This window comes from Adiantum capillus-veneris, chromosome 20, assembly GCF_014529385.1.
Source record: "Adiantum capillus-veneris isolate H3 chromosome 20, ASM1452938v2, whole genome shotgun sequence".
Lineage (NCBI taxonomy): Eukaryota > Viridiplantae > Streptophyta > Polypodiopsida > Polypodiales > Pteridaceae > Adiantum > Adiantum capillus-veneris.
The window spans coordinates 6,863,024-6,880,173 of NC_140950.1; the positions used below are offsets into that span (position 1 = coordinate 6,863,024).

Genomic DNA, 17,150 nt, shown 5'->3' on the forward strand with positions numbered 1-17,150 from the left:
TTTGCTTTCAAGCTTTTGAGGCTCTGCTTTTGGGCATCCCTTGTAACTTTAAATAAGTGGTTTGGGCATTCACTTCTCAGAGCATCTGGACGCAGAGTCTGAGAGTGAAACCCGACCCACTCGCTTGTACTTTGAACTGATTAATACAAAAAGAAATACCGAAAGGGGCGCTAGTCTTTGGGGCCAATATCTCTAGGCACGGAACTCCGTCGGGCCAGTGCAAATCTATTGTGATCTGTGAATTGTTTTGAAGTGGTTATTTGGTGCTGTCGCGATTGATTCTTGACTTGGAGTGTCCAAGTCTGTTACAGACACCCCTCCTTTTCAAAGTGAGGTACTGGTACCGAACTGTATGGCGTTGAGGGAGATTGCCAATAGCATCCGGAATCTTGGAAGGGACTCTTCGCCGGCCCACTCTAATGTGTGGGTCGTGCGGTACTTGAACTTCATAAAGGTCTGCAATGCTTGCTTCTTTGGGCCGCGCCGAAAGCGACACAAAGTCTTCTGTGGCTCCTTCAATGCTTCAACTTCGTCGAGAGTCGTGCTTCTTTCTTCTTCAAGAATCTCCATGGCTGAAAATTCCTAAAACCATTTCCAACACAAAACCATGAACATACCTATTCCATGTAAAGTGACTGGAAAAAATCTCATCTTCCTCAAAGACTGTGCATACAATGTAGATGAACAAAGAGACGGAGTGCCAAACCGTTCACCACACACATGCAAACAATGAGATCGAATCTTTCTCTTTTGATCTAAAGCAATCAACAGTGGCAATTCACAACGGGAATGCCCATGCTTGGTGCTCATACTTTCAAAGTTTCATGTGCTCTTTCTACAACTGTGTCGTGTCAAGGAAGAGACATGGAATGTGACTTCCTTGAATGCATACTTTTCAGATTTTCATGAACAATCTGCATACACTCGTGCTCATTCATGAGTGAAACATGCTCAACGTACAATATGTCATGCCTAGGAAAAGGGATCACATAAAGACTCTGACGAAAATAAAGGAAACGATCACGAATGAAACACTCGAACAATGCGTGCCGACGAATCATTCGAACACATAGTACTTTCTGTAAGGGTTCTTTGGACCTAGGCTCGAGAGCCAAGGTCGGTTCTTCTTGAATGATTGAATCGTCCTGTGGGGGTTCTTTGGACCTCGACTCGAGAGCCAAGATCGGTTCTTGGTGATTGATCGAACCTGCAATGAGGTTAGCTTCACTAGAAAAAGCATCAACTAAACCATTATCCTTGTGAACAATCACGTCTTCTTCATGCAAATCATCATGCTTGTGAGAAATCACATCTTGATCATCATGCAAATCATCATGCTTGTCATTATCATCCAAATCATCATGCTTATCATTGTCATTCAAATCATCATCATGCAAATCATGTGTGTCATGCTTGGGAGAAGAAGAGACTGAGAGAGTCTCTTTTTCCCAATCGTGTGCAAACTGCACCTGCACAATAGAAAAGAGTCGCAAGAACTCTTTCATGTATTGGTCGCTCTGTTCTTGTCTTGCTTTGTTCTCGCGATTAAATTCTGCTTCTCTTTCTTTGTTCTCGCGATTCAATTTGGCTTGACTTTCTTTGTTCTTGCGATCCAATTTGGCTTGACTTTCTTTGGCTTCCAAGTCGTACTTACGCTCTATGGCTGCCACTCTTTCTTCGTAGTCATGATCTATGGCTGCCATTCTTTCTGCGAACTCCTTGTCCATCATCCTCTTGTCGAAAGCCTCCATAGGAGTTAGGGCAATCCTTGTCGTAGATGGGGAAGGGGGAGGGTCGGAAAAACCTCTTGGTGGGAAAAAATTCTTCTTCGCCTTTCTCATCACCTCCAAGCGAAGTATCCATTCCGCGTCGAGTGATGACCATTCTGAAGTCGTGGGTTCTTGTGGTCTTGAGGTCTTAAGTTCACGAGGAACTTGGGTTCTTGGGGTCTTGATTCTTGGGGTTCTTGCGGTTCTTCTTTCGCTTTCAATCTGTGTTAGAGAAGGATCTTCTCTTCACCCGAGTTCTGCTCTTTTCCGCGGCGCACCCCTTGGCGGCATTGCGCTCACACCAAGGTTGCTTTTTCCCACCTCACGTCGATTGGCCGGCCGCTAAGTGCACAGTCCGCTCTCAATGAGTGAAATGAGGCACAAGGGGAGGCTGGACAAGCCCTTCTTTCCTGGGATTCCTGTCATTCTTCAAAAACACGATTAGGAATCGACACGCCCAAGCGAACTTGGGTTCGTGCGACCGCAACAAGCAAAAAAAAATTCTGTGGTTCTTTCCTTGAGTGATACAGAACACTGCCAAAGCTGTGATACCAATGTAAGGTGCAACGGAATGAATGTTTGAACTTTGCTCAGGATGAGTGCTCCGAACTGTGCTCAAGGTTTCTTGTGTTCTTATGGAAGGGAGAGCCTTCCGTTTTTAATGAGTGAGTGCAATGAACACAAACAAAGTGAATGGACACTGTGCGTGAAAGTGTATGAGACTGAGAGATAGAGAGAGAAGAGAATACGACACTAGAGAGGTCGTAAAACCCTCCTCCGAAGGGTTTTACAATGATTGCACAAATCCCTACAATGCTCGGACTTGCCGACGACGATGAGGACGACGACGAGACGGGCTGAAATCTGAAAATGCTAAGGGCTGAAATCTGCCAATATTTATCTGCTGAATTTTGACTCTATGCCGGTGATGATGTTGATGACGACGATGGGACGACGACGTGCTGAAAACGCAGATGCTGAAATCTGCGTTTTCCGGGCTGAATCTGTAAACTACGTGGGATCTGACCGTGCAGCGAGAATCTACTGCGGGAAGGTGAGATCTGCGAGGTTCGGGACTTGATCTGCGAGTGCTAAAGGCTGAAAACTGAAAACGCTTGTGGTTCTTGATGTTCCGTCGCAATGAATCTGCAAAACGCCGGGGCTGATCTGCAAACCAAAAACGCTAGGGCTGATTTGAAGTCTTCTTGCAAAAATGCTAGAGCTTTTGCTGGTTCTGCTGTTGCCAGATGTCTTGCAAATGCAAAATGCTAGGCTGATCTGTGGTTCTACTATCGCCGGGAATCTGCAAGTGCAAAAACGTTGGCTGATCTGGGTTCTTGATGCAAAACGCTAGCCTCGTTGTTGTGTAGCAAAAACGCTAGGCCTTGCTGGGGGTTCCTGCTGAGAAGGTACCTGTTGAACCGAAGCTCCTGTTGCCTCTTCTGCTAGAAAGTGCTAGCGCTAGGTTTGCTTATATACAAACTTAGGAAAATTGCCCTACCTACTTTGCAACAAAATTCACTTAAAAATAATAAGTGAAAAATGTCAAAAATAGGGAAAATAGGTCTATGCACTGTAAAAATGCTACTGATGGGATCTGATTGGAATCTGATGGTCATGCTGTGTGCAACCAGAGGATATGCATCTAATCTAAGTGTTTGGACATGCACGATCTGCGAACAGACTCACAAAAGTGCCAGATCACTTCCTATGAACCGAACCCTGATCATGCTGTAGTTTGTCCACGGACACAGGGTTGGATGTGTCACGTGACATCCCAAACCTTATGTGCTCATCGAAATGAACTAAGCAGTGAAATCACAAAATCCTTACATTTGATGGAAAGGTAAGAAAACACCTTGCAATTGATTTCGTATCATGTATCAACCATGGCTTAGGTAACAACCAATGATTGACCTTTGCATACCAAACAACTGCGAACAAACTCGTCCACATCCTTTCTGAGCCTTGGCCAAGAGAAGACCGTTCCATACCTTTCAAGGTGGTCTCTATGCCGTGATGGCCCGAAAAAAGGTGGATAGTGGCACTCCGTCAAAACCTTATTCCGCAGCGCTCGTGTCACACAACGAAATTTTCCGCATCAAATAGCCTTCCTTAAGGCAGTAACCTACAACCACACCTACAACCACTTCCCCACTCTGTAGTCGGTCAAAGATGTCTGCAAAATCTGGATCCGTGGCGTACTGGTCTACCATATCCTCGAAGCTGTGGTGATGAATCGCCGAAATAGCCAAAACAAGTGGCTTGTGAGGCAAGGCAAGGCGTCTGCCACCACATTTTTATATCCCTACACATGGACTATTTGAAAATGACATTGGGACAAAATGTTTGCCCACCGCACGTGCTTGTCCGAAAGCTATTTCTGAGACAAAAAGCATCGCAAACTCTGTTCATCAGTGAACACTGTAAAATCGGCTCTAAGTAGAAAGTATCGCCATTGAGTGAGAGCATGGATGACTGTCAGAAGCTCTTTCTCATACATCCGTGCAACTCATTTTGGTCTTGGAAACATTCGGCTCTCATAAGCTATAACATGGCCCTCCTGCATTCCGCTCCCAGACTGCGACCATAAGGCGGCAAAACCAACACTGGACCTATCGTCAACTTTTCTTTAGGAGTCTTGAAGGCTGCAATCTCAGATGGTACTCATGTAAAAGGAGCCCTTGTAAAGGAGAAGCAATCTCCGCAAATTTTCGAATGAACAACGGATAGTAAGAACACAAACTCAAAAAGCTTCGAACCTCGTGAACATTTCTTCAAATTTTGCCAATCTCGAAACCTATAACAGAGGGTGTCGATGCTCTAGCTCATTCTTGGAGAATATGATGATGTTGTTGAAAAGGGTGCCCACAAATGACCTATACTCTTGAAAAATCCTATCCATCATCCTCTGAACGTTGCACGAGCATTTGTGAGACTGAAAGGTATCACCAAATACTTGTACAATCCAAAGGATGTCATGAATACGGTTTTGTATACATCTCTTGGAGCGATACTGATATGATGATAGCCACTTTTCAGGTCAATTCTACTGAAACATGTAGAACCCTGTAGCCTGTCCAGTATAACATCGATCGTGGGTATTGGAAACTTGTTGACATGAAGTTGGCCTTAGCTTCTCCGTCGAAGAAGATGAGGGCTTCTTCGTCTCGTGCTTTGCCCCACGCTTTGCAGAGTGTTGTGCTAAAATAGCTTTATCTGAAAGAAAAATAATTCTTAATGAATTATTGGATTTATAAGTGAGAGGGTTTCTCGCTTGAGACACTAGGGAAAAAAATTCTAAATGATTTATTGGAATTTTAAGTGAGAGGGTTTTTCTCACTGGAGACATCCGAGTACAGATATTTCTAGTGAATCATTCAGAGTAATGATGGGAGCACTATGAACGGGAATATCTGTAAGGCCACCAAGGACGGGTACTTCTCATGCGTCATGTTGGATTGGTGACAGGGAGCATCGGGAAGAAGGATTCGACCATGCAACATAGGATGGGTGACATAAAGTATCGCGAAGGAAATTGTACCGTAAAATCGGTAGAAAAGGACTAGGTGAAGGGTATTCTTGATGCGTCACATGGTGGGTGACGAGGACATTGGAAAGGGAATATTCCATAGTTGGCAAGAAATTTTGAACTGTGTTAGAATTGTGCTCAAGGATGAGCAAGCACTTGAATGAAGATGGGTTCACTGTCACCAGCGTGTGACTACTATCTATTCTTGTTGTTGATTTCTTTCTTATTATCTATTTACTTTCACTTTTTGGAAACACCCCTCGGGAAATCTAACTGCCCTGCATTGCATAGCTAGTGTGGAACTGTCCAGAGGGAGTCCAGGCCTGAGGGCAAGAGAGCACTAAGGTTGGACAAGGACTATGGTTAGCCAAGTGGGGTCATTGACTCGCCAAAGTGGAATCCTTTGCTACAGAGGCTACATTTCAGTTCTGGATGTGGCCGCAGTGTACAAAGAGGGTCGGATGACCTAGAAAGATACAATGGTAGCATCTCCTAAAATTTAGGGAATTGCTATTTTGGGACCTGAAAATGTGTTGACGTCATTACCTCCGGAATGACAAGGGGAACATTTTCTTACTCTGCCGTGAAGTCAACTGGGCAACCGGTTGGGATATTTTTAGACGGCAACCCCGAAACGGGAAAATGCTTATAAATGTACCAAGTGGCACCTTCTGGTGCACTTGCCTCATGCAACAAGAGTTGGCGCTGAATTTAGGAGGGGGAGAGCCTCATTTTCAGTTTTGTCACAGGTTAAGAGCTATGGAGTGCTTGCTTTCCCTCTTATGCCTAGTGCGGTGCCAGGAGTGATGCCTTGCACGCTACGCACTGCCCTCTCTCTCCCATTCGGCAGTATGTTATGCCCCACTAGTGGGCTCTTCATTTGACCAATGTACAGTTGTCTGGGTTCATGCGCGATTGCCGAGGCAAGAGCCTCTTGCACAGGTACTGGATTAGCTAGCGGCTAATCCCCCCGCAGGTACAGGTGAATTCGGAGAGGTTTCACGCCAGAAATCTCGTCCGATTCAAAGGGCAAGTAGCCCTACAGGTGCGGGAGCTCGAGGACTTGCTACGGATGCGACCGGCACGCGAAAAGGAGCCCAAAACAGTAAATTACAGCCTGCTGTGTATTTTTGCAGGTTTAGGGTTTTGGCCCTAAACGGACCCTAATACCCCCAGGAGGTTCGAGGACGCAAGGGGACTGCTGTACAGGTGATCTGGCGCATTTTCAGGGCTGAAAACAGAGAATTCAGCGTGCTGCAGATTCTCGCCAGGTTTTGCAAAGTGCCCGTATGCGTCGGGAAAGTCATTTAATGCGTGGGAATACTGACTGTGAAGTGTCCTAGTACAGTTATGCTGCCGAAATCGGGCCGGAACAGTGGAAATTCAGCCGAGTTTGTGCGGGGCAGCTTGTAGGGAACCACAGCGTTTATTCCCTCTTTTGAACAATAAAGAAATACCGAAAGGGGCGCCTAAGTTAGGGGCCAATCTGGTGTCGGTCTTCTCATACAGGTGCATTCTAGCATCTGTATCCCTTTCCCCTCTCTTGTGTCACTAAAGTACAGGTAAAATAGACGACTAATAATGGGTGAAAGCTAAATCAAGGTTTAAAGTAAAGTCTACTGCCCTTTTTGGATTGAACAGGCCAGTTTCCCATAGAAGTGAGCCTTTTTCCCATAGAAGTGAGCCTTGGTCAGATTGGGCTTGAAGACACAGCGGATCATAGACCAGACACAGGGAATTGCAATTATGGCTGACAGACCAGATGATGTGACTGAAGAGGTTTCCTCTTCACAGGGTCAACAGACACATGAAGTGGGTGAGTCTTCAAGACCACCACAGACAGATGATGATATATTCAGGACCCAGTTGGCTACAGCTGTGGCTATGTTCACACAAGTAATGCAGAACCCGAGGTTTTTAGCCTTTCTGCAACCTCATGTTCCGTCTCAGCAAGTTAGGTCATTGGATCATCTTCAAAAGCCTGTTAAGGCTCGAGCATAGGTGATTCATACCGCACAATCAATGGAAACACCTGTACACTTGACGGAGAACATGCAGTCTCCACAACCTGTGCCTTAGGTGCAAGAACAGGTGGCTGAGATGCCAGTCTTTCAAGCTGTACCAGTTCAGCCCGCCACCTTTCAGCAGCCTATAGCTGGTTCTAAAGGGCAGGGAAGTAACCTACAGGCTATGCAACAGGTCTTCCCACCACCTTCAGTACACCCTTGCTATTTTAGAGGTGGATCGGTATTCCAGAGCATGGCTGGTCATGCACTTGGAAATCAGTTTTACACGCCAGGAACAGTGTTCGGGGGTGCTCAAACAATGATGCCTAACCCCATGTATGGTGTCACAGGCATGCTACCAGGGTTTCAGAGAACTCAGGGTCAATTTGGGATGCCACACGCAAATTTTGGTATGGCTGGAATTACAAATCAGCAGCCAAATATGGCATTTCCAAGTCAAGTTAATAGCGGCCAAGGAACACAGATGAACCCTAATAGTGTTCCCATGTTTCAGTCACTTCCATATGACAATTTAACGCCGCTGGAGAGGCCAACTCCGTACAAAGAAGGTGGCAAAGGTGTGACATTCACGACCTTTACAGGGTTTGATGACACGAAGAAGGCTCTTTCATTCCTCCAACAGTTTGACAAGGCCTATGCAGGGGGAAACTTTACAGAAGCTTCAAAGGTCCGCAAGGCAGCCACTTTCTTGACAGGGAATGCGGGACAATGGTGGACAACTTTATTGCTTCAAGGGCAAGCTCCGTCCACATGGATTTATTTCAAGCAGATTTTTGTAGCAGCATGGTTATCTGATGACTTTGAAGCAGATGTCATGACAGAATGGCACCAGCTTAATGTTGCCACTTGCAGAAATCTAGATGATTACAATTGGAAGTTTTGGAAAGCTCTACTTCCGGTAACTCTCTATAGGTTTGTGCCATTGACAGAACAGATTGAAAAATACTGTTGTGGCCTACCTAAAGGATTGAGAAAGTATTGTACGAAGACAAAAGTCACTACTTTGACGCAGCTCATCGAGGTAGCAAACACTGGCAATGGTTTGCTCAAGGGAGAAGATTGTGAATTTAACACTGGCGTCAAGGCAAGATCAGGCAAGAAAAATTCAGCCAAGAAGCACGTTCCCAATGAGGCTCCTAAAGGGACTCAGGAGTCGGCCAACGCAGGGAAAGATAAAGCTACGGCTGAATAAGAAAAGGGACCAGCGAAGAAATGGAAAAGACGTTTTCCTCGCAAGTCAGAAGAGCAAAAGAAGGTCCTGAGAACAGAAAACAAATGCTTTATATGTGAGCAGCCTGGCCACATTGCTTACAACTGTCCTACAAAGAAAAGGTCAGCTGATTCTGAAGGCAAGGAGGACAAGAAAGGAAAGAAGCCCATGGCTGGTCTAGTGCCAGATATGGTGGGCGACAAGCCAAATTCATATGCAAGTGAGCTTTGTAGAGCTTGGGGAAAGGTTAGGGATCAAACAATGCTTATCTTCTTTGATCGAGGTGCCAAAGCCAACTTCATTTCCCCAGAATTGGCTTCAAAGTTGGGAATCAGACCTGAAGAGATGGGGTATACAGCAAAGGCAGGTTTGGCATGTCCTGGCCATACAGAGGCTGTGACACCCATCATTGGAAAGTTGCGTCTACATATCCAGTCCTATGTAGATGCTGAAGAATTTTACATCATGCCACTGGACGGATGTGATGTGTTGTTAGGTATTGCTTGGTTGTTTCGTGTAAAGGGAATCATGGATGCCTACAACAAAAAGATCACTGTACAGAGCAGGGGATAGACTCACATTCTGGATGTAAAGCTTAAAGGGGAGTCTATTCCCACTGTATCAGCTTCTGCTATTACTTCTGTAATGAAAAAGCATCTTTCTACATACTTGGTTTTTGCACGTGAAGTGTCAGATTGTGATGAATCAAATTTATCTGTGCTAGATAAAGAAAGGTCAATGTTTTTACAACAGTATAGTTACTGTTTTTCCGATTCATTACCGTCTCAATTACCGCCAGAGAGACCCGAGGACCATGCGATAGATTTGGTGCCAGGCAGTAGCCCACCAAATAAGCCTCCGTAGAGGGTTAGTGCGGCTCAGCAGAAAGAGATAATGGGCCAAGTACAGGAGCTGTTAGAAAAGGGGCTGATTCAGCCCAGTTCATCTCCATTCTGTTCTCCAGTGTTGTTGGTGCAGAAAAAGGATGGCTCATGGCGTGTGCATCGACTACCGTGCACTGAACAAGAATACCATCAAGAATAGGTTCCCTATACCTAGAATTGATGATATTATGGACAAATTAGAAGGAGCAGCTATGTTTTGCAGGATAGATCTAAAGAGTGGGTACCATCAGATCCGCATTAGATCAGAGGAAGAGATTCACTGAAAGAGATTCACTTTCTGGGACACATTGTCTCAAAGGATGGTGTCAGAATGGATCCTGCCAAAGTTGAAGCGATCAAGTCATGTCCAGATTTGAAGACGGTGCACGATGTCCGAAGTTTCTTGGGACTATGCTCCTATTACAGAAGGTTTATCCGAAATTTCGCTGAGATTGCTTCACCTTTACATGCTCTTCAAAAGAAAGCAGTCACCATTAGATGGACACAGAAAGAGATTTCAGCTTTTAATCTCTTAAAGGAAAAGATGACTTCAGATCCAGTCATTGTGTTGCCAGATCTTAGCAAGTCATTTGTGGTCCAGTGTGATGCGTGCGGTAGTAGCATTGGTGCAGTGCTAATGCAAGATGGCAGGGTAGTAGCCTATGAGAGCAGAATTTTGCAAGGGCCAGAGATGACCATGCAGGTCTATGAGAAAGAGTTAGTGGCTGTGATTCATGCGCTCTTAAGTTGGAAACACTACCTGCTAGGTGCAGATTTCGTTGTCCAAACGGACCATCAGACCTTGCGATACTTCTTGACACAGACAAAGTTATGTGAGAAGCATATGCGATGGGCAAATATCTTGTCCATGTTCCATTTTCAGATCGTACATGTGGAAGGCAAGAAGAACGTTGTGGCTGATGCCTTGTCAAGGAAGCCACAAATTTCAGCTGTGTCAATTCCTTATCATCATGAACTTGATGATATGAGAGAACAGTATGCAAATGATGAAGATTTTGCAAGGGTCTTCGAGCAGCTAATGGATGGACAATGTCATGAACACTATCTTCTTAAAGATGGGTTCATGATGATGCATGGCAGATTGTGTGTCACAAAGCCATTGCGACGCAAAGTTATGGAAGAGAGTCATGTCCCACCGTATGCAGGGCATCGTGGTATCGATGCTACAGTTAAAGCGGTTGAGACATTCTTCTATTGGCCTACATTGAGAAGAGATGTGGAGGCCTTTGTGCGAGAATGCCTAATATGCCAGAAGGTCAAGTTTGACAGGCAAAAGGCACCAGGGTTATTGCAACCACTACGTATTCCAGATAAACCATGGGAAAGTATTGCTATGGATTTTATCTTTGATCTTTCGAGAACGCAGACAGGAAACGATGGTATTTGGACCATTATTTGCAGATTTAGCAAACAGGTTGATTTTATTCTTGTCAGGAAGAAGATAAAGCCAGATCAAATGGTACGCTTGTTTATGAGCAATATTTTCAAGTATCATGGCATGCCACAGTCGATTGTTAGCGACTGTGATCCACGCATGACAAGTTTGTTCTGGAGAGGCTTGTTTGAGAATATGGGCACCACGCTCAAATTCTCTTCGTCATTTCATCCTCAAACAGATGGGCAGTCAGAAGAGGCAAATTCTACTGTCCTAGATCTGCTGAAGTGCTATGTGTCAGAGCATAAAGGAAACTGGGAGCAGTATTTGCCATTGGTGGAGTATGCATACAATACAGTGCATTCATCAACTGGCAAGGCACCCTTTGAGATAGTTGAAGGTGGCAAGAAAGTTCCTCCCATACTGCATACAAAGGACAAGATATTTGAAGCAGATAAGTATGTTCAGGACATGGATGAAATGTACAAGAAGGTCAAAGTGGCCTTAGAAAGGACTCAAGCAAAGCAAAAGAAAGCAGCTGATCGTCACCGTCGTGAAGTGGTATATTCACTTGGTGATTGGGTGCTTTTACGCTTTGAAAAGGCAAGGTTAAAGAAGATGAAGGGCAAGAAGAGACTGTTTCCAAAGCTCAGCATGTGTTACTATGGGCCTTTTCAAGTGTGCGACATAATCAATGATGTTGCATATAGGCTGAAATTGCCTGACAGTTGGAAGATTCACAATGCGTTTCATGTGAGTCTTCTCAGACCCTATGTGGGTGATGTGCCAGATGATATGCCAGCTGAAGATCAGCCGGAAGTCGAGGAACTTGACGAGATCTTGGTCCCTGAACAGATTTTGGCACACAAAGAAAGGAAAGTGAAAGGCAAGGTTGCTAGGCGTTACTTGGTAAAGTTCAGAAACTATCCACCAATGGATGCTAAGTGGATGGAAGAAGGTGAACTTGCAGAGTCACCAACTGTGTTATCACTTTACCTGGAAGCCTTCGATTTGCAACCTACCTTGACCCCTTGAGTTTCAAAGCTAAATGGATTGTCAGTGTGACAATGGCTTTTGAAACAAATGATGTACATGGTATTTAAAGTGAGCTCAAATCAAATACCTGTTACATGAATGTTAGAGCTGTACAGATTGTCAGTTTGGCAATTGCTCTTATGGAATGTCCAAAAGTTTGGTTAGTGCTATAGAAGTGAGTATTTCTTGTCAATTTGTCAAGGATACAGTGATTGCTTCTATTGAAGAGTACATGTGTAACTGCATTCTGAAACTGTCGGTTTGGGTATGCTCGAAAGTGTTACGGGATCCAACGTGTACTATAAGAGAGTGGCAAAATGTGGAGCTACCATTTTGTCATTGAAAAGTTAGTGACTCAAAGCAATGGCACAGTGCGAAGCTACCACTATGTCATTGGGACAGGGTTCACACGCAAGCAATACATGAGTCGACGAGGTGTTGAATACACGAGGGTTGACAATGAGCATGTATGTGTCGTACATGTGTCGACGGGTGTTGAATACATCAGTGTTGACTACGAGCATGAACGACATAGATGGAAACGAGGACATTTGAGATTTCAAGAGGGGGGTATGTCACCAACGTGTGACTACTATCTATCCTTTTTGTTGATTTCTTTCTTATTATCTATTTACTTTCACTTTTTGGAAACACCCCTCGGGACATCTAACTGCCCTGCATTGCATAGCTAGTGTGGAACTGTCCAGAGGGAGTCCAGGCCTGAGGGCAAGAGAGCACTAAGGTTGGACAAGGACTATGGTTAGCCAAGTGGGGTCATTGAATAGCGAAAGTGGAATCGTTTGCTACAGAGGCTACATTTCAGTTCTGGATGTGGCTGCAGTGTACAAAGAGGGTCGGATGACCTAGAAAGATACAATGGCAGCATCTCCTAAAATTTAGGGAACTGCTATTTTGGGACTTGAAAATGTGTTGACGTCATTTCCTCCGGAATGACAAGGGGAACATTTTCCTACTCTGCCGTGAAGTCAACTGGGCAACCGGTTGGGTTGGGATATTTTTGGACGGCAACCCCGAAACGAGAAAATGCTTATAAATGTGCCAAGTGGCACCTTCTGGTGCACTTGCTTCATGCAACAAGAGTTAGCGCTGAATTTAGGAGGGGAGAGCCTCATTTTTAGTTTTGTCACAGGTTAAGAGCTATGAGTGGTTGCTTTCCCTCTTATGCACAGTGCGGTGCCAGGAGTGATGCCCTGCACGCTACGCACTGCCCTCTCTCTCCCCTTTGGCAGTATGTTATGCCCCACTAGTGGGCTCTTCATTTGACCAATGTACAATTGTGTGGGTTCATGCGCGATTGCCGAGGCAAGAGCCTCTTGCACAGGTACTGGATTAGCTAGCGGCTAATCCCCCCGCAGGTACAGGTGAATTCGGAGAGGTTTCACGCCAGAAATCTCGTCCAATTCAAAGGGCAAGTAGCCCTACAGGTGCGGGAGCTCGAGGACTTGCTACGGATGCGACCGGCACGCGAAACGGAGCCGAAAACAGTAAATTACAGCCTGCTGTGTATTTTTGCAGGTTTAGGGTTTTGGCCCTAAATGGACCCTAATACCCCCAGGAGGTTCGGGGACGCAAGGGGACCGCTGTACAGGTGATCTGACGCATTTTCAGGGCTGAAAACAGAGAATTCAGCGTGTTGCAGATTCTCGCCAGGTTTTGCAAAGTGCCCGTATGCGTCGGGAAAGTCATTCAATGCGTGGGAATACTGACTGTGAAGGGTTCTAGTACAGTTATGTTGCCGAAATCGGGCCGGAACAGTGGAAATTCAGCTGAGTTTGTGCGGGGCAGCTTGTAGGGAACCACAACGTTTATTCCCTCTTTTGAACAATAAAGAAATACCGAAAGTGGCGCCTAAGTTAGGGGCCAATCTGGTGTCAGTCTTCTCATACAGGTGCATTCTAGCATCTGTATCCCATTCCCCTCTCTTGTGTCACTAAAGTACAGGTAAAATAGACGACTAATAATGGGTGAAAGCTAAATCAAGGTTTAAAGTAAAGTCTACCGCCCTTTTTGGATTGAACAGGCCGGTTTCATTCACTGGAAACTTTGTGGAAATACAATTGCTTTTCTGAGAAAGCAGGTTGCTTTTTGAGAAATCAGATGCTTTCCCGCCAGGAAGTCGATGTCTGCATTGCATCTGTGCATGTGGTTGCATCCAGGGACGCTTGGGAAGTGTTGTGCAAGCATTGTTTTACAGCTTATAAGGTTTTATTGAGTTTTTGGGAGGTTCAGACCATTTTTAAAATAGGCCGGGCGCCCATTTGATAAGTGGGCAGCCACTTTGCAAATGTACTTCCTCTTTACGAGGGAGCATGAGCAAAGGAAGGCATGAGCCTTTGCAGGAGAAAACCGCTCTGAGGAACTAGAGCCAGATCCGCCCAAGGTTTTCACACCCTGAGCTTGGGAGTAGATCCACGGATCGGAGAGAGGTAGACTCTTGAGTTGTGATCTGGAAGTTGAGATTCCCAAGAAAGGACTTCACGTCCAAGAAAGCATAGTTGTTCTGCAGGAAAAGGACTCTAGGAACAGGGTCGGAAAAGGGTTGTAGGGATGTCATGGCCTGAGTCTGGAAGGTGACATCGAGAGGTGAAAACCTTGGTTCTCGAGGATTCAAAATAAGGAACGAAAGTTCCTTGGAATAGGGTTTTGCCCTAGGAATAGGAAGCTGAGTCTTCAAGGAACCATGTAGTCTTATTCTAGAACAAACATGTAATACGTTCGGTTCAAGTGCTTGTATAGACTTCTCCCTAGTAATAAGGATACTTTTATTGGGGGGGGGGGGGGGGGGGGGGGTTAGGTGGGGGGACCAGCCCATCTTCTTGTATATCTTATGGCCTCAATATTAAGTGACTGGAAGGTGTGGTAATTTACAAGCATATAGTAGGGGATAATAGTAACTAGTAACTGCAGTAAAAGTTGTTATGGTTGTGGCATTTAAGTTGCAAATGCCTGGAATATTCTGTTTGCCTCTTCTTGACTGTGTAGTAGCATGCAATTTTTTCTAACATATTTATTGTGTATTTGAGCAATGCTGTTTGACAATTCATCTTTCAGACTCCAAACATGTGTCTCAGATAGACCTGAACTGTGAAGCAGGTTCTTGACAAACGAAAGGAAAATAGTGAAATTGGAAGAACCCATGCTTTGCAAGCTGTGTTAAGGGAGGCACATGGCCTGTTCACCTTATTCTATGGTTCTCTCAAAGCTCTTCTTTCAAACAATCCAAGTGGGGACATTGCAAGAAGCTGCTTGCATGCTTTTTTACCTGACTATCTTGCTGGTATTTTATTTTGAACTAGAGGTCATTTTGTTTCTGTCTGTGATGTACTTTGCACTCTAATTCATTAAATCTGCTCTATTGAAGACCTTTTGACAGGAAAAAAATTGCTGATGATGTCCTCTCATTTTGCCCTTCAAGAAAGAGGGTCAGTCCAAATGACAGCCTTGGATCGTGGTACTGCCCTCGAAGTGCAGGTAAGAAACTGTTGTTCAAAAAAGCCTCAACACGGTTATTGCAGCCACATTTGCATGTATTGAACAGCAATTAAATAAGAAAGATAAACCTAAGATGATTTTTCCTCTTTCATGGTTCTCAGCATTAATCTGTGCTCATGGAGATATGTGTATGCATACAGGCAGAAACTTACTAGGTGGTGGTATAGATTGGACATTTAGGTGCTACTTACACCTTTTGTATGTATACGTGGACGAATAACAGTTGCTGCTTACATCAATTGTACTTGGATAGCAATGTTTACAACTTGTGTTGGTCAAGCTAGAAAATATTTGGAACATAATTAGCCATTATGGATGTGTTGAGTTGGATGCTGACAGATCCAAAGACTTTTTCTCTAGGTAGGGCATTAGTTTTCTCTCACTACTACATACAATCGTGAAGTAAATGGTAGATCAGAGCTTTGGCATCCTCCTATCATTCAACCTTTGGCTAATTATTAGAAGATTTCGGAGGTCATTTGAGCCTTCTAAGAAATTCTATTTCTCTCTCTAGAAAATTTTGTAAAATGCCTCTGCACTTATTGGGTACGTCTAAAAGGACAACTAGATACTTTGAAAGTACACCTAACTTTTCAAAAGCCCTTGAAAACAGTCACTTTTTCATTAAATGCGAGTGTCTTTTTCACGAGGCCGGCGCCACTCATTTAAAGGAAGAAGCCATACTCTGATTTTCACACTACATGTTAGGCTATGTGTGGATGGTCATGGTAGGTCTTATAGGCTTCCAGCAAAGCTGTTCATGGCTGTAGCCATTGCAGCCTGTGGCAACGTAGCCATGAATGAAGAGTAAGTAGTCGCCTCAGCTATGGAGTCTTAAAAGGTGATTACCCCATCAGTTATGTGTAGTTATTGATGTGGACAGGTTATGTGATTTACATTTGACCAGTTTGGAAGGCCCCTTTGATGGGAGTCATGTTTGTCCCACTTAAATGCTGGATGTTTACATTGGACTTCCAATTGAGCTACTGGGGCCATCATAGCACTTGCCGAGGTGGTTTTGTGTCAGGATTGGGTATTTGTCTCAAATTTAGAATACGACCCAGAAGCTGCTACTTCACACTCGACACCCCTAGTATGTTGGCAGTTGTTTTCTCAGAGAGGGCTTCCATTTAACCAAGCCCTGGTTCATGGGACCCTAAGGAGATCCTACAGGCTTGCGTTTCTTGTCTTGATTACTTCATAACTTTCACAGGTTATTGGAACATATGTTCAGTATCCAATTTGTTTGCTCTGCTAGTACTGTAAAACAGATAGCTATCACAGTAAAAATTTTACGACATTCGTCAATGGCAAAGTTACTTTAAGGCCTCGAGTAGCAGACTTTGTGTGGTCCTCAACTTCCCTCAGAGGAGTTAAAGACCATGGTGCGATGTAGTGCAGGCCAGCTCATCGTACGACTGGATGGAGTCCATGAAGGGGAAGGGAAGCTAACAACCATACTTGCACTTACTGCACTGCCAAAGCTGGACAGCTGACTTTCACAAAGTGATGACGTGGTTACACTTGCATCCCGACCGGAGAGAGAGAGACAGACAACTGTATGGACAATCCTGCGCCATGATTTGCGCTGCAAATGACGTGGCAGCACTAACTTGCTTTTTGGACCAGTGATTAAAGCAGTTGACTTCTTGGACGCCATGTTTTTAGCCTTTGTGCTTTGAGCACCATACTTTTATAGCTTTTGCTTTTGGGCTTCAATGTCTTTAAATACGTGGACTTGGAAGCTCTCTGGCAAATTTAATGCATGGTTGCAGATTAACTCC

The 17,150-nt window shown here is 44.6% G+C and overlaps 1 protein-coding gene across 3 annotated transcripts in view; it reads left to right on the plus strand.

The window, feature by feature from the left end:
* LOC147432043 (vacuolar fusion protein CCZ1 homolog B-like) overlaps positions 1-17,150 on the plus strand; it is a 91,225-nt gene that overhangs the window by 29,209 nt on the left and 44,866 nt on the right. For all 3 annotated transcript variants that reach the window (XM_086491852.1, XM_086491851.1, XM_086491853.1), the window contains 2 exons: positions 14,968-15,151; positions 15,236-15,345. In XM_086491852.1, coding sequence (XP_086347978.1) covers positions 14,968-15,151; positions 15,236-15,345 — 294 coding nt within the window. The remainder of the gene's footprint in view (positions 1-14,967; positions 15,152-15,235; positions 15,346-17,150) is intronic.